The sequence below is a fragment of the Eublepharis macularius genome, chromosome 4, assembly GCF_028583425.1.
Source record: "Eublepharis macularius isolate TG4126 chromosome 4, MPM_Emac_v1.0, whole genome shotgun sequence".
Classification (NCBI taxonomy): Eukaryota; Metazoa; Chordata; class Lepidosauria; order Squamata; family Eublepharidae; genus Eublepharis; species Eublepharis macularius.
In genome coordinates, this window is record NC_072793.1 from 147,928,205 (window position 1) to 147,955,503 (window position 27,299).

Here is a 27,299-nt window from a genome sequence, read left to right on the forward strand (position 1 = left end):
TAATTTTTCAGCAGAGGTAATCCAAGTAGAATCATAGAATCATAGTTGAAAGGTACCTCCAAGGTCATCTAGTCCAACTGTCTGCCCAATGCAGGAAATTCACAACTACCCCCCCCCCCCGCCACACACACACACACACACACACACCGAGTGACCTCTGCTCCAGGCCCAGAGAAGGCAAAACACCTCCAGGATCCCTAACCAAACTGGCCTGGAAAAAATTGCTTCCTGATCCCAAAGTGGCGATCAGCACTACCCTGTAAGAAGGGGCTGCGAGAACTAAGCACTGATATAACCCTTTCTGCTCTCCCTCTTGTAATCTGCCTAGTTTCACAGAATCAGCATTGCTGTCAGATAGCCATCTAGCCTCTGCTTAAAAACCTCCAAAGGAGAGCCCACCACCTCCCAAGAAATCCTATTCCTCTGAGGGACTGCTCTAACATTCAGGAAGTTCTTCCTAGTGCAGGGAAACATAGTTTACAAAGTGTAGCCCCGCTGTTTACATGATCAGCTGCTTGTTGGGGATTTCCCTATCAAGCAGATGATACAGGGGTTTAATGCCCCTTTCCGTGCTGCTGCGAAGTGGCCAGAAAGGGGCATTTAAACCTCATGAACCACGAACCACAAAGCAGTTCGTGAACTTGCCCCAGTTTGTGGAAGTTCGTGGTTCCTGGTTCATGAAAATGCCACAAACCACAAACCACGCAGTTCAGTTTTTTCACGGTTCGTGCCTATGTCTAGTTATAATCGTGCCGATTAATAAGACTAACCATTTATTAATAAATACCTCAGAAAGTCATTTCAGTAAATTTACATCTTTAGATAATAGCTATCTTAATTTTGTTCACTACTTTTTCAGATACATTGGAAAGCTAGCAAGCCCATAGATATTTATAAATAAATAATTACTTCTGTGATTCAGCATGGATTCAAGCTTTTTCAAGCACTGATTTTCATGCCATGAGTAGACAGGCAACATATCTGCCTCATCCATATATTCCCATCATGGGTGGAGAAATGTACCATACTTTAGACATTCAAATGAATTTGCAATTTTCTGTAAGGATGTAATCTTAGAGTAGGACAATAAGAAAAAAATGATAATGGGAAGTTTTTGGGGGGGGGGGTTGCAACATTCACAGCTGCGATGGACCATGGTTCCTAAGAACAAACCAACCAACACCATTTTTTCATTACATTAACTTGCTGTAGGAATATAACTGCCTTGTTAGAGCAGACTTGTTGAGGCATCATTTTTGTGACCAGCAATGTCAAGCAGGCTACTGTTTTAACAGTCACTGACTAGGCCGGATGAAATAGCTAATACTCTATTGTTTGACCCCAGCATTCAGCCATCCGATATACATTCCCACCGGAAGTGATAACAGTATGTCTCCCCTCACAGTGCCCATTCACACTGAGGGCAATACTTACTAGCCTCGCCAGCTTCTTAACATCATTGTGTACCTAAATCTGATTTAGTATGTGGCATCATAATGAAGTAGGGATGCCAGGCTCCAGGTGGTAGCTGGAAATCTCTCAGGATTACACCTGATCTTCTGGCAACAGAGACCAGTTCCCCTGGAGAAAATGGCTTCTCTGAAGGGTGAACTCTATGGCATTATACCCTATGGAGGCCTCTCCCCTACCCAAACCCCACCCTCTCCAGGCTCCCCCCCCCAAAAAAAAATTGCAGGAATTTCTCAACCTGGACCTGGCAACCCTAATGAAGTCAATTCAAAGTGACTTCAGGAAGTACAACCTATGTTCTGAACTGGCTTTATAAATTCATACAACTAGCTCTGAATGGCTGTGATGCCTTCACACTAGCTGTGTGATCATTGACTGGCTGGTATCATGTAGCCAGAAAGTAGTAGTAGGAGTCTGAAGAAAACTGACACTGAAGCAGCAATCAATCAAAGTTGCAAACAGGCTGTAGCCTTTGGCTTTTCATGTTGTGACATTTTGGGTTGATTAACATCTCTGCAGTGCAATGCAAGGCAGAGTTACTCCAGTCTAAACTCATTTATTTCAGTGGACTTAGACTGGAGTAACTTTGCCTGGGATTGCACTGTTAGATGGTTATATGTCAGTACTAACATAGAGCTATGATTGGCTTAGCTATTTAGACACCTTCTCTTTATAAAAGCCTCTGTACTAGGCTTTGCTCATTAAAACTGTCTCAGATCCTATTCTTACATTCATGTTAATGTCACTGCTGTGTGACTTTTACAGCCTACTCTTAAACATGTTTGCATGAAAATAAGTCTAGGACTTGGTTCCAGTAAGAATGTTCTTAGTTGTGCAAAAGTTGTCTTTGGATACCTTCTTCTTCCCCCCAGTTTCTTAGAGGTAGCAGAATAGTTTAATTATCTGTATAGGCTCTGAGTAATGAGCAAGCATATGGGGGATGAAGTAGACATTATACACAAATAATATAACCAAATAGTCTTTTTTATAGCTTTTGAAGGGGGTGATATGGAGAGAAAGGGTAGACAGAGGGGCTCCCTAACCCTTTTCATATCCTCCACTTCTCTGGTCCACACTCTACAAACCTCAGGGTTTCAAATGTGTTTGCCTTCAGCTATCTGCATTAGATGGTGATTGATAGGAAAGGCGGTCTAGCATGTTGCCCTAGATATAAGATTTGAAGGGTAGTCACAGTGGCTATTTCATCTGCAGCAGGAGCTCTTGTTTTTCAATGGGCATGACAGACATATGCACCAGCATGCTGAATCTTGGATTCACAAGTTGCTTTCCGTGCCAAGGAAGATCTCAGCTTTGCCGTAGCCCTCTCACATCAGGCAGGCAGTCTGCCTTTTTTAAAAAAGTATATGTTTTCATGTTTATGTTCATCTTAGGAAAAATGTTTTACACTTTTTTCTAACGTTCTTAAATGGCTGTAGATTTTTTTTTAGTAGTAGTGGAAGCTGAGATGAATTTATGAAGCAGCCTTACACTGCCTTACGCTGGCTCCATCTTTCCCAAAACTGTTTCCTCTGATTGGCATCAGTTCTCCTAACTAGAAATGTTAAAAATTGAACCTGCAGGCTGATCATGTGCTTTACAACTGAACCGTGGTCTCTCTTCCTTAAAGGCGGGTTGGTGAAATCACAGATATTATCCTACAGGCATCTATCACAGCTAACTGTTCCCTAATTCAAATAGTACAGTGTGGACAACCAGAACTTCTGTGTGAGGGGAAGATGAATGCTTGGACAAATGGAAGCTTTCTAGATCTCTCTAATATCAGCCAAGTCTAAAAAGGGTGTGAAATGTCTCAAGCAACAAAAAACATAGGGATCCATTTTTCCTTTTTACCAGTATCCATGTCTTGGAGATTTGCAGCATGTAAACAAATTCATTTTTAAAGCATGAAGCTGGTACTAATGATGCTAAGGATTTAGTAAGCCTTGTCACACCCTGCTGAGATCTTTGACTCTATCTTGACTTTGTTGTTCAGTAGCCTTCAGCTCAATATTATTCTGTTCTCATTCATTGTAGTTGCATACTGAAATGCCTTGGTTTCTTTTGTAGATATTTGTGGGCCATTGGCAAAAATGTCTGGAAGAGATGGAAGAAAAGATTTTTTGTGCTAGTCCAGGTAATATTTCAACATTTTTTTTCATTTTAATGCATGAACCGTTTTGTTAGTTGTACTCTAAAACCTGTAAGCCACCATATCAATTCTCTAGCCCTTTAAAAGAAAATTTCACAGAACACACAGAAAAGGGATCCTAACTCTACAGCCTTAAGCACATGCATCCTTCTAAATCCATTGAAATCAATCAGTCAAACAACTTAAGAATGTGAGCTGTGAGCAACATGTTTGAAATCATTTATTTACTAGGTAAGGTAAGCAAGTTACTATTCCATCAGCTAAAAACTGCTCACTTCCATCAGCAGTAACAGGATAATACTGATCTTCCTTAGCGGGCTATTGGAAGGACTATTGGGACAATATGTATGAAGTGCTTTGAGTGCTTTCAAGAATGATGGGAATGATAATATGATATATAAACTTATTTTCAAGCAGCGTCATTCTAAGTGTTCATTCACCATTTAATGGTGTTGCTTGGCCATTTTAAGTAAATAGCAGCATTCCGGTGGTTGTGTCAAGGGAAAACTCTTCTTCGGCTTCAGTTTGTATGGAGTGTAAATTCTCTATTTTGAATTTATTTATTTATATTATTTACAGTTTACCTTTCTTGCTGAGACTCAAGGAGGATTACACAGTATAAGTCAATATGGTCAACAGCTGGGACAGTCAATAATGCAATAGGGTATAGATAACAGAAATTTGGGAGGGGGACAGAAATCCAATACAGAGCTGAAACAATGCTGAAACAAAACATAAACAATTTAACACAACGTATTAAATGATGTGGAAATTACCTGGTATGAGCACATACAACAACAAATAGTACACTGCAGTACAGTCTACAGTCTCCATCCCTTTACCAAAACATCTCTCTGAACCATATCCTTACAGCACAGCCCTATTACCTGTGTAAAAAAATGGCCTCTTGAATAATTTGGTTCAGCATATTTTACAGAAAGCTGGAAGAGTTGGAGCTTTCCTGACTGTTCAGGCAGGCCTTTCCATAAGGTGGCAGCCACCACAGTGAATGCATGTATGCGGGAAGCTGTTGATTTTGCCTGTACTGTTGTAGAGTAGCACCTGCAGAAGACCCTGTGCAGATGATGGAAGCTGCTATGGCAGAAGATAGGGAGAGGGGCCGTCCCATAGATATGGGGGACCAAGACCATGAAGAACTTTGTATGTGATGACCAAACCTTGAATTGAGCCTAGTAACTGATAGGCAACCAATGGAGAGACTGTAGAATGGGAGTAATGTATATGCTCTGCCTAGCTCCTGATAATAACTGAGCTGCAGCATTCTGCACCAGCTGGAGTCTCCCGGTTGACTTCATGGGGAGACCTATGTACATTACAGTAGTCTAGTCTCTGTGTTACCATGACATGGATCCAGGGGGCCTGATCAACCATGTCGAGGAAGGGGACCATCTTCCAAGCTTAAATGAGTTTGATGAAGGCCTTTTTGCAGCTGCATTGACTTGCTCTCTAGCGCAGTGCTGAATCCTGTATAACCCCTAAGCTCTTAAATGAGTCTGCAATGGTCAACTGAACCCCATCAAAAGTAGGAAGTACGGTGTCCTTTAAAATTCTGCCTTTCCAATCAGCATCACTTCTGTCTTGTCTGGGTTGAGTTTCAGTTTGTTTTCTTTCACTCCTTTGACCCCAGCTGTCAGGCAGCAATACAAGGTCACTACTGCATTGCCAAGCGATTTGGATAGCAAAATATAGATCTGGGTGTCATCTTCATCTTGATGACATCCAATTCCACAAATGATTTCTTCTGAAGGCTTTACATAGAAGTTTAATAACTTGGGGGATAAGATTGCACCCTGTAGAACCCGGCAAGATAATTCCCACACTGCAGGTATCTGGTCTCCAGCAACAACCCTTTGAGTCCATTCCATGGAGAATGATTTAAACCAGTACGAAGCACATCCCCTGATACCTATGTCTGCCATATTTTAACGGAGAAGGAATAAAGAAAAGGGAGGAGGAAGATCATGACCCTATGGTCTATTTACAATCCATAAATCATTCTTTGGAGGATTGTCTGAATTAAGTCTACGTTTTTGTAGTTGTCCAGAAAGAAAGTGAGCAACTCTGATTTCTAAGCTGCAAATGGTTGGCAAACCTTTATATATCTATATCAAGAGAGAGGTATGTCAAAATCAATATATTGATAGGTCAAGTTCTCCAAGTAGCAAGAAGTTCCAGTGACAGCACTATGCTTTGGAGGAGAAAGTGCTAAAGTTTCATTTTTAATTTCTTTATTTTCAAAGATACTAGTAGACCACAGCAGCAGGGCTACCACTTCATGTGTGAGGGAGAAATCCTGCACCATGACTAACCAAATGCTTCAGGCAACTTACAGCAGTCTCACTCTCTGTTTCCACCTGTGTGTGTTCCAAAATTCAAAACTGGTTCTTCACGTGCATACCTGCCCTCTCCTTTCTGCTGGAAGGGGTCACCTTCTCCGAGCTCTCATGAGGTACTTAAAGGTATCGAAGACCATCTCATAACAGTTAGCACCGACTGAGGATCCAACAGCATCTGCAGCAAAATATTTTCAAAATCATCAGGTTCTAGGGTTGCCAGCAACTTAAAGAAAAAAATATCCTGCCCCTTTTACAGAGGCTTGATGGAATGTGGCTTACCAGGTGATATTATTTACTTCTGTTCTGTAAAGCTTCAGTGGTCCATTTCCACACATTAACAGTGAAATCCTAAACAGAAGTCCAGTAGCACCTATAACACTGACAAAATTTGTGGTAGGGTATGAGCTTTCGTGAGCCACAGCTCACTTCCCTTAGGTATCTGAAGAAGTGAGCTGTGGCTCACGAAAGCTCATACCCTACCACAAATTTTGTCAGTCTTATAGTCTAGGTGCTACTGGACTCTTGCTCTTTTCTCCTGCAACAGACAGACAAACACAGCTGCCCATCTCGATCTATTCTAAGCGGAGTTAGGCTGGAGTAACTCTGCTTAGGGTTTCACTGTAAGACTCTGTTTAAGGGGCATGATTTTTTTCTCTAGGAAGTTGGCAACTCTGTATGGTTCTCTTGAGATAAGTAAAGTTAATTATTTCCAAAGGCTGTTGGTGCTTAGCAGTGAAGCATGAGGGGTCTACTACAGGTTAATGTGCTAAAATATCAGGCTAGCATTCATGTCCAACTTCTGTCATGGGGCCATGGTAAATCATAAGCCCCAGTATTCCACCTACAACATGGAAGTAATAGTGGCCTGCCTCACAAAGGTGTTGGGCAAATGAATATTTACAAAATACAGACAGCACTTATATAGCACTGGTGATAAACTGTACTAGAACTCTTCTTGTTTATACTCTTTAGAGACTGATTGCCATGATTCTTAAGCAGCTAAAAAAAAAATCCTAAAGCAGCTAAAAAAACAAAGGTACTGCTTGCAAACTGTAGTTAAATAGGAGATCTGAAAAGTATCCCAACTGAGTTTTTTTAAAACACAGATTTTTGCTTTTAAATGCTTTAAAAACAAATCTTTTGTGTTATCTTAAAAGTGTTGCCTGTCTCAAAAATGGCTATAGATCACTTTCAGGAATAAGCAGAAGCTCCTTCTGTCCAGTGTACTGAGAGAAGACAGAGGATCAGGTGTGCTTCTGGGCCCTTTCCAGCAGCAGAGTGAGCATGCGTGCACTCATATACATAGAAATGGCTGGCATGTATCCAAACGGAAGCCTTAGCTGTTAAAATCAAATCTAAAGTAAGGCTTTGCAGTATGAAGACGTTGCAGTTAATCTCCGAGTTCTTTAATCACAGATGCCACTGTTCAGACCCATTTAATAATTAATGGCTTGAAAAATTGTTCAAGCTGAGCAATCTATTCATGTCTTCAGTTCTGTTTTAAAATACGTGCATTTATAGATTAAGCTTCCTTATGCTGAGAAAAACCATCCAGTGTTGAACTGTCTACCCTGGCAGTCCTTATTGGTTTCAGGCACAAGATTTCTCTAGTCCTAGGACCTGTTATTTAACTGGACATGCCAGGAACTGAACCTGAGATCTCCTGCATGCAGCCCCTGCGCTCTAGCTGTGGGCCTTTCCCCATGGACTTCATTATTTAAAATATAGTTCACTTAGACTTGCAAAGCTGGGTTCTGTGCTGGTTGCTGCAATTATTTGGGAAGACATTTAGTTGTGGGTAGTAGAGAGGGATGAGTCAAAAAGAATCCGTGTGCATTTTTTTGAAAGTTAGTTCAGTAGATACAATGTTGTCTTGTGATTTTGCTATGTATCTTCCTGCGTATCACCTACCACTTTGGTAGGAAATTTGCCCTCTGAGATGAACAGAATGCTAATTGCATGCAAATTTCATGGCACAAGCTTGTTATTCACCTCATTGTGAATTCTGAGATATGCAGTGTGAAAGTGATGGCAGAATATGACCCCAAGGTTAGGAATGAAAATGTGTCCACAGCATCACAAATCAAGAAGGGTCTGGTAGAGACAGTCTTGTGCTTATAACTGGTTGGAGTGAGCCAAGAAGCTTTTACATTTAGCAGTTTTGCTGTGGTAAGTGAAAAATTGTAATAATCCAAGATCATAAACCAATCACTTACTTATTATCTTATAAATATATCCTTTATTCTTTTAGATAACTGTGCAGAATATGCATCAAGAACCTTTCCCAGTTGTATTTGATCTTACAAAGATGTCATTTTGGTTTCAGTCTCAAAGTCTACAAAATTAAGCTTTTTTTCCTTGCCATAGAGTGACTATAAGGCAACTATTAAATATGACAAAGGGAGTCATGAAACTTGGTGGAATATGGGTTGTGAAGTGATTTGCTAGTGGGAATCACTTACTGCCTCTGAAGACAGATCCAAGAGGCAAAAGGTTTTTACTTATGTATTTATAAAACAGTTGTATCCAGCCTTTTGGCACACAGAGCCCTTGAGACTGCTCTCAACAATAACAAAAACTCTCTCATTATCTATAATACTGCCTAGAATAAAATCACCAACAGCTAGGGAGGTAGCAGAAGTTTTTAAAAGCAACACATCAGCCTTAAGACAAGCCAAATGCTTAACAAAACAAATAAGACTTTAGCAGCCTTCCAGAAAGCTGCAAAAGGGGAGGCAAACATGCTTCCTGAGGGAGGACATTTTGTAATCTCAGTGCCTCCACCAAAAAGCCTAGTCACATGTGGTCTGTGAGGTAGTGGCATGCAAAGCAAGACTTCTCCAGGTGTTTGGGTAGATTATTACTGGTCCTTACTAGCAGTGTGGAGGGAGACTATTATGATAGCATAATGTAAGCACATGACTGCTGACTGGCATGGGCTACTGACATCATCAGAGGCTGCCAGCCAATCAGCTTGTATGCTGTTGACAACATTGGGTGACCCAGGTTCAATTCCCAGCTCTGCTATGGAAGTTTGCTGAGTGACCTTGGACCAGTAACAAACTCTCAGCCTAACCTAAATCACAAGGTTTGTTGTGAGGACAAAATGGAGGGGAGGAAAATGTTGTAAGCTGCTTTGGGTCCCCATTGGGGAGAACAGTGGGGTATAAATTAAGAAAAAATTTTTTAAAAAATCTTGCAGTGGCTGCTGCTAAGAGCCTGTATACCCCACTTCCTCAATTGCCCAGCAGTCATGGTCAATAATTCCAGTCAGCAGATGGTCTAACCAGCCACTGCTACAATTGAAGATCAAAGCAAAGGGGCATCTCAGAGGCTCTCCTTGACAACAGTAGTACAATTCCATTTATGCCACCTTTAGAACACTATGTACAATAAAATTTAGTGACCTTTCAAAAAGGATATCATAGATCTGGAAAAGTTACAAACAGAAAAACTGTAATAATTTTCTAAAGGGAAATATGAAAGAATCTGAACTTCTTTGACCTAGAGAAAAATACTGCAACATGAGAACATGACAGAGATGTATAACATTGTGAATAAGTGGAGAACAGAGAGAACTGTTCGTCCTTTCAGTACTAGAACTCAAGATTCATCTCTGGGGTCCCAGTGCAGCCCTACATGGGAAACTGTTCATGAACAGTCCAATCCATAGAAATTTCTGGAGGTCATTGGAACATGAGGTGCTATCCCCACCATTTTCCCATCTTCACTTCCTGTGAAGAGTGAAGGGGCCTCACCCCCTCCCCTGCAGTTCCCTTGTTGCTGTTACAGGCCCTGCAAAGAGTAGAAGGGGGCAAATGAAAGAAGACAAGTCCTTTACCCTCCCCTTTTCTTACTTTGCCCCATTACTTACTTACTTCATCCTTCCATTCACCTCCATCGTTCCCCACTCCCAACTTTCCACCAATGCCCACCCACCTCCAGGAGCTGAGGAAGATAAATGAAAGGAAAAAAGAGCAATGCCATACATGCTCCCTGATACCATGAGCAGCATTTGTCAATACAAGATGCAGTCGACTTCCTAAACTGAATAACCCTCCCCCAGAAACCTGAGTGGAGCAACACTTTTCTACTGCACAAGGGAAGACACAGACAAAAAAAAATCTGAGAGCTAAAGCATAAATTCATATCTGCCCTAGAAACAGTTTGATCCTCTTTGCAAATGTTGCATTGTATTGTGAAAATGGTGGCTCGTGGAATATTTATGAATGAATTTCATTTATCAGGATTCATGAAATATCAGCAAGGAATGTGTCTGAACTGGTTTGGGGATATACCAGGTGTTTGAAAGTAACAGCAAACTCATTATATGTTAAATGGTTGAGATGAATCAAAATCATGAATTTTTGAAGTGATGATGAATTCAATTTTTAGTTTACTTTGGTGGTCAACTCTTTTGCTGAAAAGGTGATTAAAAAGAGACAGCAGGGCCCATTTCACACTGCTTACCTGCTGCAGCAACGACGCAAAATATCACGCAAAACCCGCGGAACATCGTGTTTTCTCGTGCGAGATTTGCATGACATCGCGCAAATCTCATGTGAGAAAATGCGATGTTCCGCGTTTTTTGTGTGATATTTTGCATCATTGCAGCAGCAGGTAAGCAGTGTGAAAAGGGCCCAGTTTAAGAATACATTTGCAAATGTAGATAACATTCTCTTCCAGAAAACAATTGCTATGGTAAGTAGTGAGAAACACTGATGAAATGTTAATGCTAGATTATAAAAAATGACTAGCCATTGGACATGTAATTTCTGCTTTTATTCTACACCATGCTCAGAACTGATAGTTTTGCTCAAGTATCTGAGAGTCAGAGGCTGTAGATCGTGAGTTATAATTTCCATGGTTTGCCCAGGAGGTGGCAGCAACATATTGCATATAGGAGGTCAGTATCTTCATGATTGCTCTACACATACTATCTGATACACTCTTGACTTGACTGAGGACAATGTTGTAATGGGACACAAAGGATCATAGACTGATGTGGATTAAGGTACCTTGGGGAGAGACTGGGGATACCCAAACCATACCAAGATAATAGGATGCAGGAACAGGGCTTATGCTAGGGAACAGAGTAAAGGAGTCAGGAGGGGAAAGAGTCAAGGTGCAGTCGTGGGCAAGTAGCTGTGTCATCCTGGCAGTCAACGCAGGAGAAGGGGAGCATGAGGTACAGTCAAAAATGTTGCCCCGATGAGCAATGGAAACTACGATGTGCTCAGGTGAAGATGTTCTTAGTGAAAGAGCATCTGCTTGCAGATATAAGGTTGGGACAGAAAATGGGTGCAGGCTGAACTATCTAGACGGGAGAAACTAAGGAGGAAAGGTCTCATGAACTTCTCTCAGAACTAGAGGAGGCACAGAGACAAGAAAAATGTGCACAGGTGGTAGCCAACTTTTTGAAGCTTGGAAAAGGCAATGGATTGGAGTGGTCAGAATGAGTGTAAGGATCTCAGGGAAAGTGAGATACGTTCCTGCTCCACCATACTCTTAGAGAGCATTTTGTCTTCTTTGATTACATTTAAACACTGCTAAAATTAATTTAGACATTATGTGGAGTGGAGAGTGCCCTCAAGTCATAGCTGACTTATGTCAACTCCTGCTAGGATTTCCATGGCAAGAGACTAATAGAGGTGGTTTGCCATTGCCTGCCTCTGCAACTGGTCTCCCATCCAATTTCTAACCAAGGCCGATCCTGCTTAGCTTCCGAGATCTGATGAGATCAGGCTCACCTGAGTTATCCAGGTCAGGGCAGAAATTACATACATACCAATTAATATTTAACAGGATATAGATCAATTATCTTTTTAAATACAGAGCTGCACTTTCATAACTGTTGAGGTTGGCATGAAAAGTAACCACATGTTTCTGGCTCAGGGATTATTTTTTTGGAGAGGGAAAAGAGAACCTCTCCCCATACACACAAGATCAGCCACCTTTCTTTCCACCCACAAAGAGCTGGGTGCTGGAGAGACTCACTCCAAACAAAGCTCTGACTGGAATGATTGGTTAGAACTGTGTACTGTCATAAAGGATATTTCCAACTGATTTTGGAATAACTGGTTTTCATTTGTTTTTTTCATTGGTGAGACATATCAGTAGAACCCCCGTAACTACTAAACTTCTGGGAAAACTTTTTCAGCCATCATGCACAAGGCTATAATGAATCCATGAGACAAAAAGTAACCATGATACACTGGTTGGTGTAAGGAGTGAATGGGGGTTCCCAGATGTGTTATAAGAATTCTACTGAAAGACAAGGCTAAAAATGAGTTTATCTCCTTCCCTTGGATGTTTTTTTTTAACAGAAATGGTGGGGAGGGTTGAGCTGTGGAGTATCACAGAATGGTGAAAATGGTAAGCAAAATTAGGAAGTTATGGGATGGAGGTGTGCAAGCAAGTGGTAATACTTATTGTAAGCCAGTGGGGGGCGGCATATCATTAAATTATCCTGGCTTGCTTGAAAAATCTCTTAAACCGTCCACTTTAATTGCATTTAATTGCATTTTATTCTCTGTAGTACCAAGGGATGTGAATATATATATTTTACATGCATTTTTGCCCATGGAAGCAGTTTCTATGTAGTTTGAATGGAAGCTTCATGGATCTTTTGCTTCTGCGGCTGGCAGATACTTACATCCAATCCATTTGGGAGTATTGACTCTCAAAAACTCAAACTCTGGAATTCTGGTTGATTTTTAAAGTGCTACCGCACCTGAATCTTACTCTTCACATACAGTCAGATGACATGTGTCTAAGGGGATTTCCTCCATCTTTCTCTTATTCCTTCAAAATGACAAACGCAGTCCATTGATACAAGAATGTTAAGAAACCATCGCAAGTCAAAGTTTTCTCCAGAGGTCAAGGAAATGTCTAAACCAATATAATTATGTAAGGAATCCAGAATGTGACACAACCTTAACAAAGTCATTTTGAAATCATTTGACAGTAAATTTCCCTGTAAGTTCTTAGCCTAGAGCACGGGAGAATCCTTTGCTTGCTAACAGACTTCTATACCATCCTGATTTTTAAAATGTTAAGTACAAGCTGGGTCTTGATGCGGCCTGATGGGCACCTAAAGGCAATGTCAAAGGACCCTGCAGCCAATAAAAAGGCTGCCATCAAAAATTTGACGTTGAATGTGTCATGGCGTGCAGATCGATGGTAACTCAGAGGAGCAAGAGCTGCCATTTACAGGACCAACGACAACCACTGCACAGATCTGTGGGGTTTTCAGATTGCTTTAATATGACTGGCACCTAGCAATTTAGCTCACATTGTTTCTGACAGTGTGTCACTCCGGCACTATCTAAATGAATGATAAAGAGTTCTCAAAGCATCAGATCTTTCATTTTCAAAAATGGTTATTGAAAAAGAAACCTGAAACCAGCACAGAGACGTAAACGTCATCTGTAAAATATGGTGTATTTCAATAATTTCATTAATAAGGAAATAAAAATCTATTTTATTTATATTCCCTGTCCCTGCCTTGTCTTGGATGCCCTGTGTAGGCAACCAAATGTAGTTTGGCAAGGGACAAAAAAGCTGGATGCTATGTCACCTATGAAGGATTATCTCCCTATATATGAGCCCATATATATTTGTAATAATCAGAAGCATGGTGTGTGGGGAGAGGGTCCTAATTCTTTCCATGCTGTTTTGCTGACCTGAAATGGCCCTGGTGAACTCTGTATGCCCCATTAGGAAAAGTGTCATGTACCACATCAGTTCTCCAGGGTCCCCCAGCATGACAAATACCCCCCACAAGCTATTTCAGGTTGGGTAAATGAGATCGGTGGGCAAGTGTAGTAGCCCCTTCTCCTTGTGTGTTCTGGTCCCAATCTAAATCAACCCCCTCTGCCTGAGAATTGAATCCCCAGTGGGGAACTCACAAACACACATGGATTGTGTGGACCTGGGGGAAGATGTAATGTGTGGTTATGCCATACTGTTGGAAGTCAGAAAAGGCAAAACTCTAACAAATAGAGGAGACAAATATGCCTACAAAGAGCTGCTACCAGCTAGCATTTACAATAATCTCTCTTGTAGTGGCTCTTGGTGGATCAGGTTTACAAGTTATCCTATATTCCCCTACTGAAGAGCAAATGGTTTGAAATGTGTTGGGATCTAGGGAACACCTAGTTTGGCTCTTAGAATGCTAGTTGTGAAATTTGTTTGTAAGCGGCTCTTATCCTCCGATCACAAGTTGCTTGCATTATTAGCCAATACATACCAGTTCAATTTGCTTCCCTTGTTCCAACCCAAAGAGCTCCATCAAAAGGCTGCGGTGCATAAAAGAACATTCCAAGAAGCATTTGCCAGTCAAGAGGCTGCAGTGCTGCCTTGCTTTATGCCCTTAAGATGAAGAGTCTGTGTCCATTGAACAAAAATGTGTGCAATCATATTGTAGAAAACAGACTGGATAGGATCCCAGATTGTGACAGTGCAGAGATTTCACGTATTAGCTTTTCATCTGAGATAAAATGTGAATGTGCAACTATTTGCAAATGCTACCACTTCAGAAAATTCTGCTCTACTCACTGGATGCTAAGCATTATGATTTTCTGCAGGTTAGCCAATATACATTTGCCATGTGCAGTTACCGAGAGAAAAAAGCTGAGCCTCAAGAGCTGCTGCAACTTGATGGATACACAGTGGATTACACGGACCCACAGCCAGGTACACAAGATAGTTGTGTGGTACCGTTTGGTTTGTTTGTTTGCTGAAAAGTTATGGACCACCTGATGACAGCTGCTTTCTTTTCCTGTGTCCTGTGATGTATAACTCTGATTTTATAAATGCTACAGGGCGGTTTCTTCTTAAATGGTATCCTAGTGAGCCTTCTGGTGTTAGCTATATTATGAGATAACTCCTGTTGATTTCAGTGCAACGTTCTTCCATATAATTAAGAACTGTCTAGGCTTTCCCATCCATAGCAATCTCTAAATCATAGCCATGGGCAATTACTTGACTGCTGAAGTGAGTAGAAAAAGTTTCCCCCATAGCTATCCCAAGATTGATATCATTGATTCTGAGAAAAGAGAAGTGGCACCATTCTTTCTTCCAGCTTTGAGCTGATGAGCAGGTGTGAGGACCCAGCAGAGTAACAAACAAAAGGATTTATTTACAAGGAGGTCAGTTAATATCAAACAAACAAGCAAGGTGCATTAGCAACAATAGATGGGTGAAAGCAAAAGGCTCTAGCGTGACTGAACTCACTGTCCCTCTGTCTGCCAGGCCTTTCTTCTCACCCTACCTGGATGAGGGCCTCTTCCCCCTAGCAGAAACCTCCTCTGGCCTGCTCCCTGGGAGAAAGAACACAGGCTTCCCCCCCCCCCCTCCCAGACTTATATAGCATTAGCCCCCTGTGTTCTGATTGGCTAAAAAGGGTGCCAAAACGGCCCAGGAGCTTCTGGGAATTGTATGCAGGCCTACTCCCACTGCTAACAGACTTCTGAGGCCTTGCTAGGCCTTCCTTGCACAGCCAGATCATGACAGGGACGAAGCAGCCATAGCAATAAGGAGGTCTTGAGGAGGCAGGGTGGGGAGGGAACAACAACATAATACCGCCCTTCAGGACAACTTAACACCCACTCAGAGCAGTTTAGATAGTGTGTTATAATTATCCTCACAACAATCACCCTGTGAGTTGGGTGGGGCTGAGAGAGCTGCAAGTAGCTGTGACTGACCCGAAGTCACCCAGCTGGCTTCAAGCAGAGGAGCAGGGAATCAAACATGGTTCTCCAAATTAGAGTCCCACTGTTCTTAACCAATACACCAAACTGACCATGCAGTGAACTGGTTCACCCCTATGGTTGGATGGATAAATAGTATGTATAAAGCTTAGGTGAGCACCCTGAGACGTCACTTAATAGGATGAAGAGGTAAACCTCGGCTGTGGTGCCTTCATGGGGCTCGGACTTGAAACCCTTGAGAGGTGCCATTAGCCTTGACCGAAAGAGCTTGGGGGATAGGACTTTACACACCTCCCTTGAGCAGTAGCAGATGCTTGGCAAGGATAAGCCAGGGCTGTATGCAATTTGGCAAGCAAAAGCCTAGCCCATTAGAAGAGGCTTTAGGGCGGGTGTCAGAGCTGCAGCAGGAAAGAGGACATGGGAAAGCACCTTAGCACTGGTTCGTAGGATTTAAGTAGAAGTGAGTCCATATGGCCCTCTTCATTTTTTTTTATTCTGTATGTCGTCATACAACAATTACAAATAACATAGAAAAATGCATACATTTGCAGGCAATTTTTGAAACAGAAAATGATGTGAAAGAATCAGTGGTTAATTTTCATAAAGGGATATGTAAACAAACTGATTTATTCAAGTTGATCCAGCAAGCTTTTGAAGTTTGGCCTCATCTGTAGATCTCAGCCATGAATATTGTGACTATTCCACAGTAATGCCATTATTCCAATGACTGTCATTTCTGATTTTTTTCAGGTTTAGAGGGTGGCCGAGCATTTTTTAATGCAGTGAAAGAAGGAGACACCGTGATTTTTGCAAGTGACGATGAGCAGGATCGTATCCTATGGGTTCAAGCCATGTACCGAGCTACTGGCCAGTCCCACAAACCTGTGCCACCCACTCAGGTTCAGAAGCTTAATGCTAAAGGAGGAAACGTGCCCCAGCTTGATGCCCCGATCTCTCAATTTTGTAAGTAAAACATATTCTTAGAAACAGAACATTTTGTCCAAAAAAAGTTACTTCAGTGTAGATGTTCATGCGCAGAGAAAAAATGAAAATTAAAAAAAATATATCATTGGTATACTTTACATTTGAGGATTCTGGATGATTTTTTAAGTAAAGTGAGAAATGAATCCTTTGGGGAAACTGTCAGGAAAATATAAAATGCAATACTTGATGGAAATTAAAGCAGAGAAGAAATTTCAGAAGGGTACAGGTAGTTTCAGAAGGTTGTACAAGCACATTAGCAATACTATGCCCATCTATACACTGCTGTCCTAACTTAGTCCTTCCTGCTTTCCACTTGTTCTGGTAAAAGGAACTAGAAGAGCCATGTAGTCCCATAGAAAATTGGCTATGATGTGCTGCAATGCAGAGCTAATCTACAGTATGTTAAATGTTGTTGTTTTGGTCCGGGGGAACACAGAGTCTAGACTCGTATTACCAGCTTGCTCTCTGGAAGAAGACAATGGAAAAATAGTTTTACAGTGAGTTGCCCTCATTGTTTTTATAATAAGCAAATGTATACAGAATGAATGCTTAAATTCAGGTGCCCTTCTGTGCCTTTCAGATTAGCGGTAGTTTATAAGGGCTTGAACTTTCACTTAATTGTTTTCCCTTCATTGTTAGATTAAATCCCTGGTGCCACCTGTATGCAGAAGAACTGTTATTTCTGACCACCAACAGCCATCACCCAATATGAACTTTAATATATTTAAAATAAAGTTTCATTAAAGTTTTTAATTCTTAGCTGTGTGTCACCCTGTGCCATTTAGTTAGTTACTGAATTTATAGGCCACCCATCTCAAGGACTCAGGTCTGAGGCCTTGAGATGAGTGGCTTCAGATGATATATCCAACTTCATAGACTTTCCAGTATTGGTAGTGTTTATTTTCCAGTTTGCCACAGAGTATATCTATCAAAAAGTATAAGATTTGAGAGAGACCATATCTTTTTTCACATGCTTGCATAGCTTGGACTCTTACATTATTATCGCCCAGCAAAGCTTGATTTTCTTTTCAGTATGAATGAAAACATGGCATGGTGCAAGTTGCTTGAAGGGTTTTCATTTCACGTTTTCCCTTCTGCTACCAAATATATTACACAAGGAGAACTTTCATTGACTTAACTGACTGACTGACTGACTTGAAATGCTTAAGCATTTGGGCCTTGTAATGGCATGTTGCATCCTAACTCCCACCTACAACCCCATCCTTTAGATACAAATACAGAGGAAAGATTAGGAGCAGGCCATGTTCATAATTTGAACTATATGACATTCGTGTAACGTAGGTAAGGTAAGTAGCAGCATACATTTCTGAACTCTTTATTCTAAGACATTATGGAGCGCTTGGGTGGCCTCTCCTTGCTTAGTCAGTGCTGCTGAGGGGGCTGTTCGAAGAGGAGATGAGAGGAATATTTTTCCTTTCTATAACCCAATATTCTTCCCAAAGTTTGTATTGGTCCCATCTCTGGCACCAATGGACAGCCCAAAACATCTGGAGGCTAATGTGACTAGCAGGAGATTGTAACTATGAGAATGCAACATGCGGTAAAGCTACCTAATTTAACTTCAGTTGGTTTTATGCCTTGTGCAACATCTTACATTTATCTCTTGAATTAATAAGTCTTCCAAGTGGTTTCTGAGCTTTCTTCCAGAAAGGGTTTTGAATCTCACTAGCTTAGAGGGATATCAGAGATGATTATTGGACATTGTTTTTCAGCCTAAAATTAACCTCTTATGATGCCGCTAAAAAATGGTAAATTTCTTTGCTAATACCAATTTTGGGGGTCTCCATGATCAGAGGCCTGAACTTCCATACTGTTTCCTAGGTACTTGCCATACCCCCTTATCATCCCTTTCCTTTGTTACTATCATAGGGAAAATGAATGCCTTAACTTCAGAAATTGCCTCGTGCCTGGGGGCAGGAAATCTACCAGTCTTACAAAACGAGGCAGTGGGAAATCTAGATCAGCTTACCAGATTGCTCCATTACTTTGGGGTCAACAAAGCATTACGTAGAATGTGGTGCTTCCACCTCATCTATCCCTTACTTTCAGCCTTGTATTTTTGAATGCATGTGAATCAAATTTTAAGACAAAAAGGAAAGACAAAAGCATGTCACTTGTCTAGGATTGTCAAGCAACCAGCAGAAGACTGGGGAGACATGAGGTGGCATCAGGCAACAGCATGGGATCACTTCCAGGAAAACCCAGAGGCTAGATGGCATGCCTCTCTAGGAATTGGCTAAAACTCTATTGTAATTTTATGGTTTTACCATGGAGTTTCAGCCAATTCTTAGAGAGGTACAACATCACTTCCAGCTTTTCTTGGAAGTGACAACACAGTGTTGGCAGAGAGCCTTTTATTTTTTATTTTTCTTCCACCTGGCAACCCTACACTTGGCTCATGCACATATGATGCATTAACTCTGAGTGGATGGAACATGTGGTGGTAACTGCTCAATACCTTGCCTAGATATAATGTGCCTAATGATCTGGATCCCCAGATTCTGCCAGAGTAACACTGAAACTGTATGCTCAGCAGCATCCACTTTTTCAAAGGTGAACAGCTGGTGCTTCTTGGTAATTGGAATAAAGTCCACTTTCACATCCCGGTTTAGCAACTTAATCCCTTTCCTCTAGACTCAAGAAAGGGAGCTGGAAGAAGTGCAGAAATAGAAGTGGAACTCCACATTTCTCATCTTGCTATAGTCACATGCAGGATATCCAGAAACGGACTTCATTCCAGAAACTCGTCTCTAAATGAGGGTTACAACTTAAGCTCTGAAACAAATAGGAGAGGCAAGATGAATGCAACCTTTTTCTGCATTCCTATGTCTTCTAGTCCCCCCCCATTATCTTATAAACTGGTATTAATTGACAAGACAATCATACAAAACAGTCATAGCAAAATATTGTGATGGTTAAAGAATGGAGAATTGTTAAGACCTGATTAAGTGCAAGTTACTAAATGGTAACTTGTACAGCTGTAGGTAGCTGCAAGCCTACCACTAGAGGATGCTAGAGGTAATTGATAATTTGGTAAATGAATAACTGCCAAGAGGTAAATGTGATCAACTTCATTCACTAATCTTGAGATGGAGTGCACAAGGATAGAAAATGCTGAACCCAAGGTCTTGCAAATGTTTAACATATGCACAGGCCTTTTGCTTAAACCCTTGTACCTCTGCTGCTTTTTGTGCTCACCAGAATCTTAGTAAGCTCAGGCTGTGAAGGTTCATGCTTCTTAATGCCTGCGTATTTGCATCTATTCTTATGTCAGAATAATACACGTTTTTAAAAATATATCAATGGGCAATAAAATCATATGTGCAGTTAGAATTCCAGAAATGAGTCCATTTTATGCACACATGGTGATGTCAGTTCAATAAAGGAACTCATTCAGTTCCAATATAAATCAAGTATTGCATTTTAAAGGTATTTTTTTCTTTGCCTGCAGAAAGGTAAGGATTGTTGTGAAATCTTTTTTCTTATGTATTTAGCTTGCATATTCTTTTTGTTTACTTTTCCTTGTTCACGGTAGGATGTAGTTTTCAGTACATGCAATACTTGAAAAGAAAATACACATTAGAAGCAATTTTTATAAGTCTAAATTTTTTGTTAATACTTTCATGAATAACATAAATTGCCTAAAGATGGCAGAACTGCTTTGTGTTACCAATCGGGGGGAAAACACTCCGGTCTTATGATGAAGCTGTCTGTAAAACAGAAACTTGAGAACAACACATTTTACAGTTGGGAAACTTGGGAATATTACTGAATTCATTTGGTTCCCACCTAATTTGACTTAGCAGATGTAAACTTCATGCAACAATCGACTTTCCATTTATTAGCTGGCTTCCAACTTTAAATGAAACAGATAGCTCTTTTTTAAAGAAATTGGAGCGTATTTTACATGCATTTTAAATGCAGAAAACAATAGGTCATCAGTTTTATAAAGTTTTACAATCCTTTTTTATGAGTGACTATACTTTTTGTTGTGTTTTGCTTTTATAAAATAAGTTTTATTTTGTATATGCTCTCTGCAAAAGGAAAACAAAAATCCCAAAGCCATTTGCTCTTTACTGCTAAAAGGGTGCACAACTCCCTTTAACAATATTTTTAAGCTTTATGAAATGGCCACCTGTCTGGGGGTATTACCTTTTGTCCATTCTGTATTATTACTGGTACACTAACCAAATGCATGTGTGCACAAACATGCACACACACAAACACACACACACACACACACACACACAAACAGAATACCACAGATTTCATTTTTTTATTATTTTTAACGTTCTTTTAAACATGAAAGATTGTTCAATAATTGTTTCACATATCACTTGTGGTTTTCCTTTTGTTTCTCTACTTCATTTCAATTTATTTTGGATCCTTGTTCTATTTAATGATGTTGATCATGTCATGTGCAAAAGATCTGGCTGTTCTTTTTGAGAAGTTGTGATTCTTTGTTTCACCCTTTATATATATTTTATATATATTGATATGGATAGGTTTACTGAGCATCATAAGAAATTTTCAGCTGTAAGTGTTGTTGTTTGTTCTTATATTCTTTACAGTTTTTTTCCTTTCTTTTTAATTTTCTGATTTTTGTTTCATTCTTTGCTTGAACCCAAGTACTCTAGCTGCTAGGTTAGAACTCCTGTCTGCTTTCCTGAGCCTTGTTGCTAGTCTTTATGTTATTCTGGTTTGTTCCTTCTTACCCTGCTAACTTCTAGCTGGACTCAAGGGTAAGTGCTTCCCTGTAGCTAGCACAGCTCAGATAATCAGAGTCGATTATCTGACACATGCAATGTGCTTTTTTTTTTCCTCTTCTTAAATCTTTCTCATGTTTAGATTTTGTAGTAAAACTTTCCATATTATTCTCCTGAATTTAGGTTTGAAATGTAAGCTTCCATATTGAAATTAGGATGCATGTGGTGTTTGCATAATTGCCTTCTCTCCCTGGCTTTCATATTGGCATCAACTGATCCTCTTAGTAAAAGCCAATCATTAACATTGCCTATTTATTTTCATCACAAGGTTGTAAATATGAATTAACATCACAATGAGACTGTAACTATTACCTTTCTTTTCTGCCATGGAATTGACATCTAGTTTGGACTGCTTTAATGCCTGACAATAGATCATTCTGCACTTTGCCAATCTACCGTTCTTTTCGTTTTGTTTTGTTTTTTCCTTTTTGTTTTTCCCTTCCAATGAATAGCATGGTATAGTGCACCAGCAGAATGGTGTTATCCCTGGACATGCCCAAGAATAGAAAGGTAGAGTAGTAAGTCCAATGAGAGAGGTACAATCTGTTAACGGGGAAATATTAACAATAATAATAAACAGTTCCATGAACAATGAACCCTTATTAATTGACAGCTTCCAAATATCTATAAGCCACAAAGGGTTTCTGAGTGGTAATCATTTGGGTTGAACTTTTTTTTGTCTGTGTGTATACATATATTTATATGTACATATATATCTATATATGTACCAAATAGCAAAGAGATTCAGTAAGTTTTTCACAGTAGGGTTTCTTCCTTTATCCCATCCTCATCTTCCCCCTCTTCCACCACTGCACCTGCCAAAAAAATCCATTAAAAATGAATGTTTGGCATCTGATCACAAATGCAGTTCTCTCAAAGCAAAACAACCCTTTTTCTTTAAAAAAAATGAAGGAAAAAGCTTTAAGATCATCAATTGTTTACTTTTTTCCTGTAAAATATTGGGTTTTAAAAGGAACACAAGCTGAATCCCTTATAATAAAAGAATATTCCCCCCATGTTAATTCTTAAAGTAATGTTCTGCTGTATTAATTTTTTGTTCATGTTTAAAAAGGTGTCTCTCAAACACATGGTGAGTGCACCTTTACTTAAAAGGGGATTGGAGCTATTACAGGTCATGAGAGCTGGCAAATATGTGTCTGGAGTATTCTGAATGCAGTAAATGATGGAGCAGGTGGATTCATACCTCCTGACCATAAGACAATACTCCTTTTTTCTTTTCCTTTCTTTTCTTCCATACCCTGGATACCAGGCAGAATTTCTTCACCACTTCTAGCATTTTTTTAATTCTTTTTTTTTCTTTTATTCAATTTTGTTTAGCTTTTTTTAAGTTGGTGGGGGAGGTCTGAAGAGGATCAGATTGGAAGTAGATCATAGTTTTTGGTAGAAAATCTGGATTTTGCTTCTTTTTTAAACAAAAAAGAAAGACTGAATGAATTCTGGTCTGACAGCATTATTTGTATCTTGCATTAGAATGCATTGCTATCTTAGTTTTCTTTTCAACAATTTGTGTGCTTTTAGTTGCTTCAATCTATATTTATCTCTCATGAGAGCACTGCTCTGTTTTCTTGTATTGTCAACTTGCAGATGCTACATTACAGAAATGAAGTATTAAAATACAAATTCAGTTTTCACATCTTTTTGCATGACCTTTAAAATATACTGTAAATCAGTGTCTGGGGCTTTTAATAGCAATACAAAACATATTTCCCCCTAATTAGTTAATTCAAAACATTTCAAAATGCAGTAAATGGCATACTTTTTGTTTTTCTAAAAATCTATTTTTTCAATGGACCATGTAGTTTATTTAGATATTGTTACACTCTTACCCATTAAATAATAAATATCATTTTCATTTTAATATATTTAGTGATTTACAGTTACAGACATTATTGAAGAGAAACCATTAAAAGAGAATAAAAGAAAGATGTCTGTTTATGTCAAAGGGCGTAAAACGATATAAAGCATGTCCGGTTTTATAAAAAAAGTAGTTGAACTAATGCCAAAGAGGGGTTTAGTCCTGTGTTAAAGTTTGCTCAAGTGGATAGTCCTATATTAACTGATCAGGCTAGCTTCAGGCCAGAGGCAAGATTATGGCACACTCTAAAACAGCAAGGGAGATTGCAATATTCCTATAATTAGGTTTTGTACCAAATGCCGACATAACCAATGAGGCAGTCTTTAGACCCAAGCAATATGCTGCTGAGGGTTTTTTTCCCCTCCTCTCTCTCAAAAGCCTAGTGTGTGTTTGTTCTTGTTAGACACTTTGCTGTGATGTTTTGTTAACAAGTAGTTATTTTCAGTGTATCTGTTCAACTTAAACCTAGGAGGTCATGAAGAAGCGTAGCAATGCTTCCAAGCATGTAGTCAACTGTGTGTAGAAAGGCTTGGTATAGCCTGCAGTCCCTTTTGCCCTCTCATCCACTGTTGTGCAGAGCTGAAGAAGAGTTAAGATAGAGGAAAAAACTTGCCATGCTAGCCTGACTGTGCCAATAAAGAATCTTCTGGAAAGATCCGGAAATGAATAGCTGCCATCAATCATTGTCATTGCTTTATTTCATGTCTACTGATGAGGTTGACTAGTGTCATTGTTTGTTACTGTCCAAACCATAACTTCATTCTTGTAACGCCAAGCAGATTTGACAAGTACACATTTTCCAGATGAATAAAATACAATGTCACCTTTTAATTTACAATTGGGTAGTTGGTGATGGTGGTTTTTTATTTTAAAAAAATAAACAAATCTGTTCTAAAAATGTACTCAGATGCTCATTTTCCTTTGGAGCTAAAACAAAGCTAACTCATTTCCCCAGTAAAATCAATAGAACCAGATTCAAACTAAAATTACTATACTGTAGCCTTTTTTATAACACAAATAGTTTTAGATGGGTAGCTGTGTTGGACAGCAGGATCTGAGTCCAGTGGCACCTTAGAGACCAACAAGATTTTCAGAGTGTAAGCTTTCAGGAGTCACAGCTCAAAAGCTGTGAAGAAGGGATCTCTGACTCTTGAAAGCTTCCACCCTGAAAATCTTGACAGTCTCTAAGGTGCCACTGGACTCAAACCTTGCTGTTATAACAAGAATGTTATGGCATTTTGCACTTCATCAAAATGTATCTAAATAGCAAGAAATTTATAAGAAAATTTTTAAAAGAGAAAAAGGTTCAGACATTTCTATCTCCTTTGACCTTTAGACGTCACGCCAAAAGTTGTTCTCTAACAACCAACTTTATAAGATGGGTGAGGATCATTTCTTATTTTTCAAAACTCTTGTCTTCCTTATAGTAATGCAACTTTTCATATTCCCAACATATATTAAAAACCATTAATGACAGCAGAGAATTATTATGATATTTGTTAACCCCAATATTAACAGGATCCTCTAGAGACCTGTGAATGCACACGGGGCTTGGGGGGGGGGGCGTTTTTCCCTTCTGATGGTAACCCTTTGTACGGAATTGACTGCCACTCCGGTAAGTCTTTGGGGAAGCTTTTGAGGGGAATAGGGAAGGACAAAGGGCAAGACTGAAAATCATCCTCTGGATCTTAGCCAATGCATTTTTAAATGTTTAAGTGCAAACACAAAAAAGAGGAATATTTAATAAGAAGCATAATATCGTAAAAGGCTATAATAACCCCAAACCTGCAAGGCAGTCAGTATTGTGTGTGATGCTAATTTCCTATGAGAGAGAGAGAGAGAGAGAGAGAGAGAGAGAGAGCACAATGCTTATCTCCTGCTTTTTTTCCTGATTGGAAACCCGAAGTGGCTTTTCACATCTTTGCCACCTCCTTCTCCACTTATTCCCAACAATAACAATCTTACAAGGACAGGTTAGGCTGAGAGATTGTGATGGGCGCAATGTCACTTGATGGGCTTCCATGGTTGAAGGAGGGATTCGAACCCAGTCATCCCAGGTCTGAGTCTGATAGCCTAACCACTACACTATGCCAACCTGACATCCTAAACATTACACAACACCACCAAATCAGTCTTTACTGATTATTCCCCTTGAACAACCCATTTCCTTGACCTGCACCACAACTTTCAATTCCTCTTAAATGTGCCAAATACTTTAATGTGCCAAATACTCTTTTTTTTTTAATGTGAGGAAACATTCAGTCATTTGGTCTTTCCAATTGCTGACTAAAGTGGTACTTTCCACTGCTATATCAAATAGAGTGCTGTTTGTCCAAATCAGACCTAAGAGGTGGGATATAGGCACAAAGCAGTGTAGGATCAGAATAGTCTGGTATCAAGGCAGCACGTGACTGGATAGATAAATTAGGGCACACAGCTCAGGCTGCACTTGAATAGGACAGGTAGCTGACTTGGGGTAACATGGAAGAAAGAGGACAAGGAATTGTAGAGATGTGATGACAAGCAAATAACTTGCGGGGGTAGATGTACTAACAGTTTGCTATGTTAAACTGCCTGTCTGCAGTCTGCTGCTGTTTCTTCCCTTAGGAGAAGCTGGGACAATGCTGCCCAGACCACCACTTTTGACTCAATTGTGTCTCATTCTAGGTATAGCTGGCAGCACTGGGGAATGCATTCACATGCATGTTCATAATAAGTTCAGTTCGTTAGCCTTGTAAAACAGGTATGTGTCAGCTAAGGATGCATTGATCCCATTGATGAGCTCAGTTTCTTTTACTGCAGAAAAAAATCTTGCAACTCCACCCATTGTCAAAGCCAGACTTGACATCCTCCCATCCACTCCTATGTGTATAAGCTTTTCTTGGTTAAAAATCAATCCAAAGTTCATTTCATTTCTAAAAGCTATTAAAACAGAGTAAACAACAACACAGGATTCTACCCGCATAGAGGATGAGGAGTCTTAAACATGTCGCCAACTTACCCTGGCTTCCTTATTAAAGCATCAGGATTGACAAGGCACAGTGGCTCATAATTGAAAAAGTCATAAAATATCTGAACAGAACTGGCAAGTGAAGGCCTCCAGCCAATTTGTCAGCTTGCAGTCTACTCAGGGAAATTTGAACACCACAGTCTATTTAAATCATAAAAAAGCTTGATACAGCCTGTTAAAATTGTGACTCTATTAAAAAAAAAAATTCTGGGTGCTAGAAGTTGAAATTGGAAGGGAGCAGATAGGCGGGAAAACCTTTAGTAGTATATTCATATTAATCAAATCGATCTTGGCCCAGAACAGCAGAAGTGGGATGGGTCACGAACAGATAGACACCAGCCAATTGGTGTGCTGATCGTGTGCTGCAATTTGAAACCCACGGTTAAAGTAGATCTTTTTGCCTCAGGGGAGGCTAAATTTACAGATCTGCCTCCTGTCCTCTTAAGGCATGGTATTATTTCAGTCTTTTGGTTATAGGTGGGAACTAGACAAGTTTATGTGCAAGTATTTTGTCTTCACTTGTACACAGATAACGCACACCTCTGAACTGATACAAAAGAAACCACCGGCAGCATTCAGCTCAACAATGCAGAGCTGTATTTTTCATTCTAGTGAAGTTACACTGCAGATGTGCAGCTCAGAATAAAAAGTCATATAGGGAACAGGTCATTGAACAAAATATGGAAAAATGCTGTTCCAGAGTAATGTACATTTCTAGAATAACAAAGCATATACATGTAGTAAGCTGCAATCTTGTGGCACTTACTTAGCAGTACATACCACTGAAGCTGGGATGTACTCTTATATATCACCATTCCTTAAATGTCTCCCGATATCAAAAATATACTGAGGAAGAGATCCCTCTTCTTGATTATCATGCACATTCAAGGTGCTTTAGAATAATAATAACTTAGTAGGAATCACTTCTAAGTAAACATGGATAGACTCAGACC

At 39.9% G+C, this 27,299-nt stretch overlaps 1 protein-coding gene across 6 annotated transcripts in view; it reads left to right on the forward strand.

The window, feature by feature from the left end:
* Positions 1-27,299, forward strand: part of CADPS (calcium dependent secretion activator) — a 504,169-nt gene that overhangs the window by 270,903 nt on the left and 205,967 nt on the right. For all 6 annotated transcript variants that reach the window (XM_054976243.1, XM_054976241.1, XM_054976242.1 and 3 more), the window contains exons 9-11: positions 3,538-3,604; positions 14,565-14,673; positions 16,440-16,652. In XM_054976243.1, the coding sequence (XP_054832218.1) occupies positions 3,538-3,604; positions 14,565-14,673; positions 16,440-16,652 (389 nt within the window). The remainder of the gene's footprint in view (positions 1-3,537; positions 3,605-14,564; positions 14,674-16,439; positions 16,653-27,299) is intronic.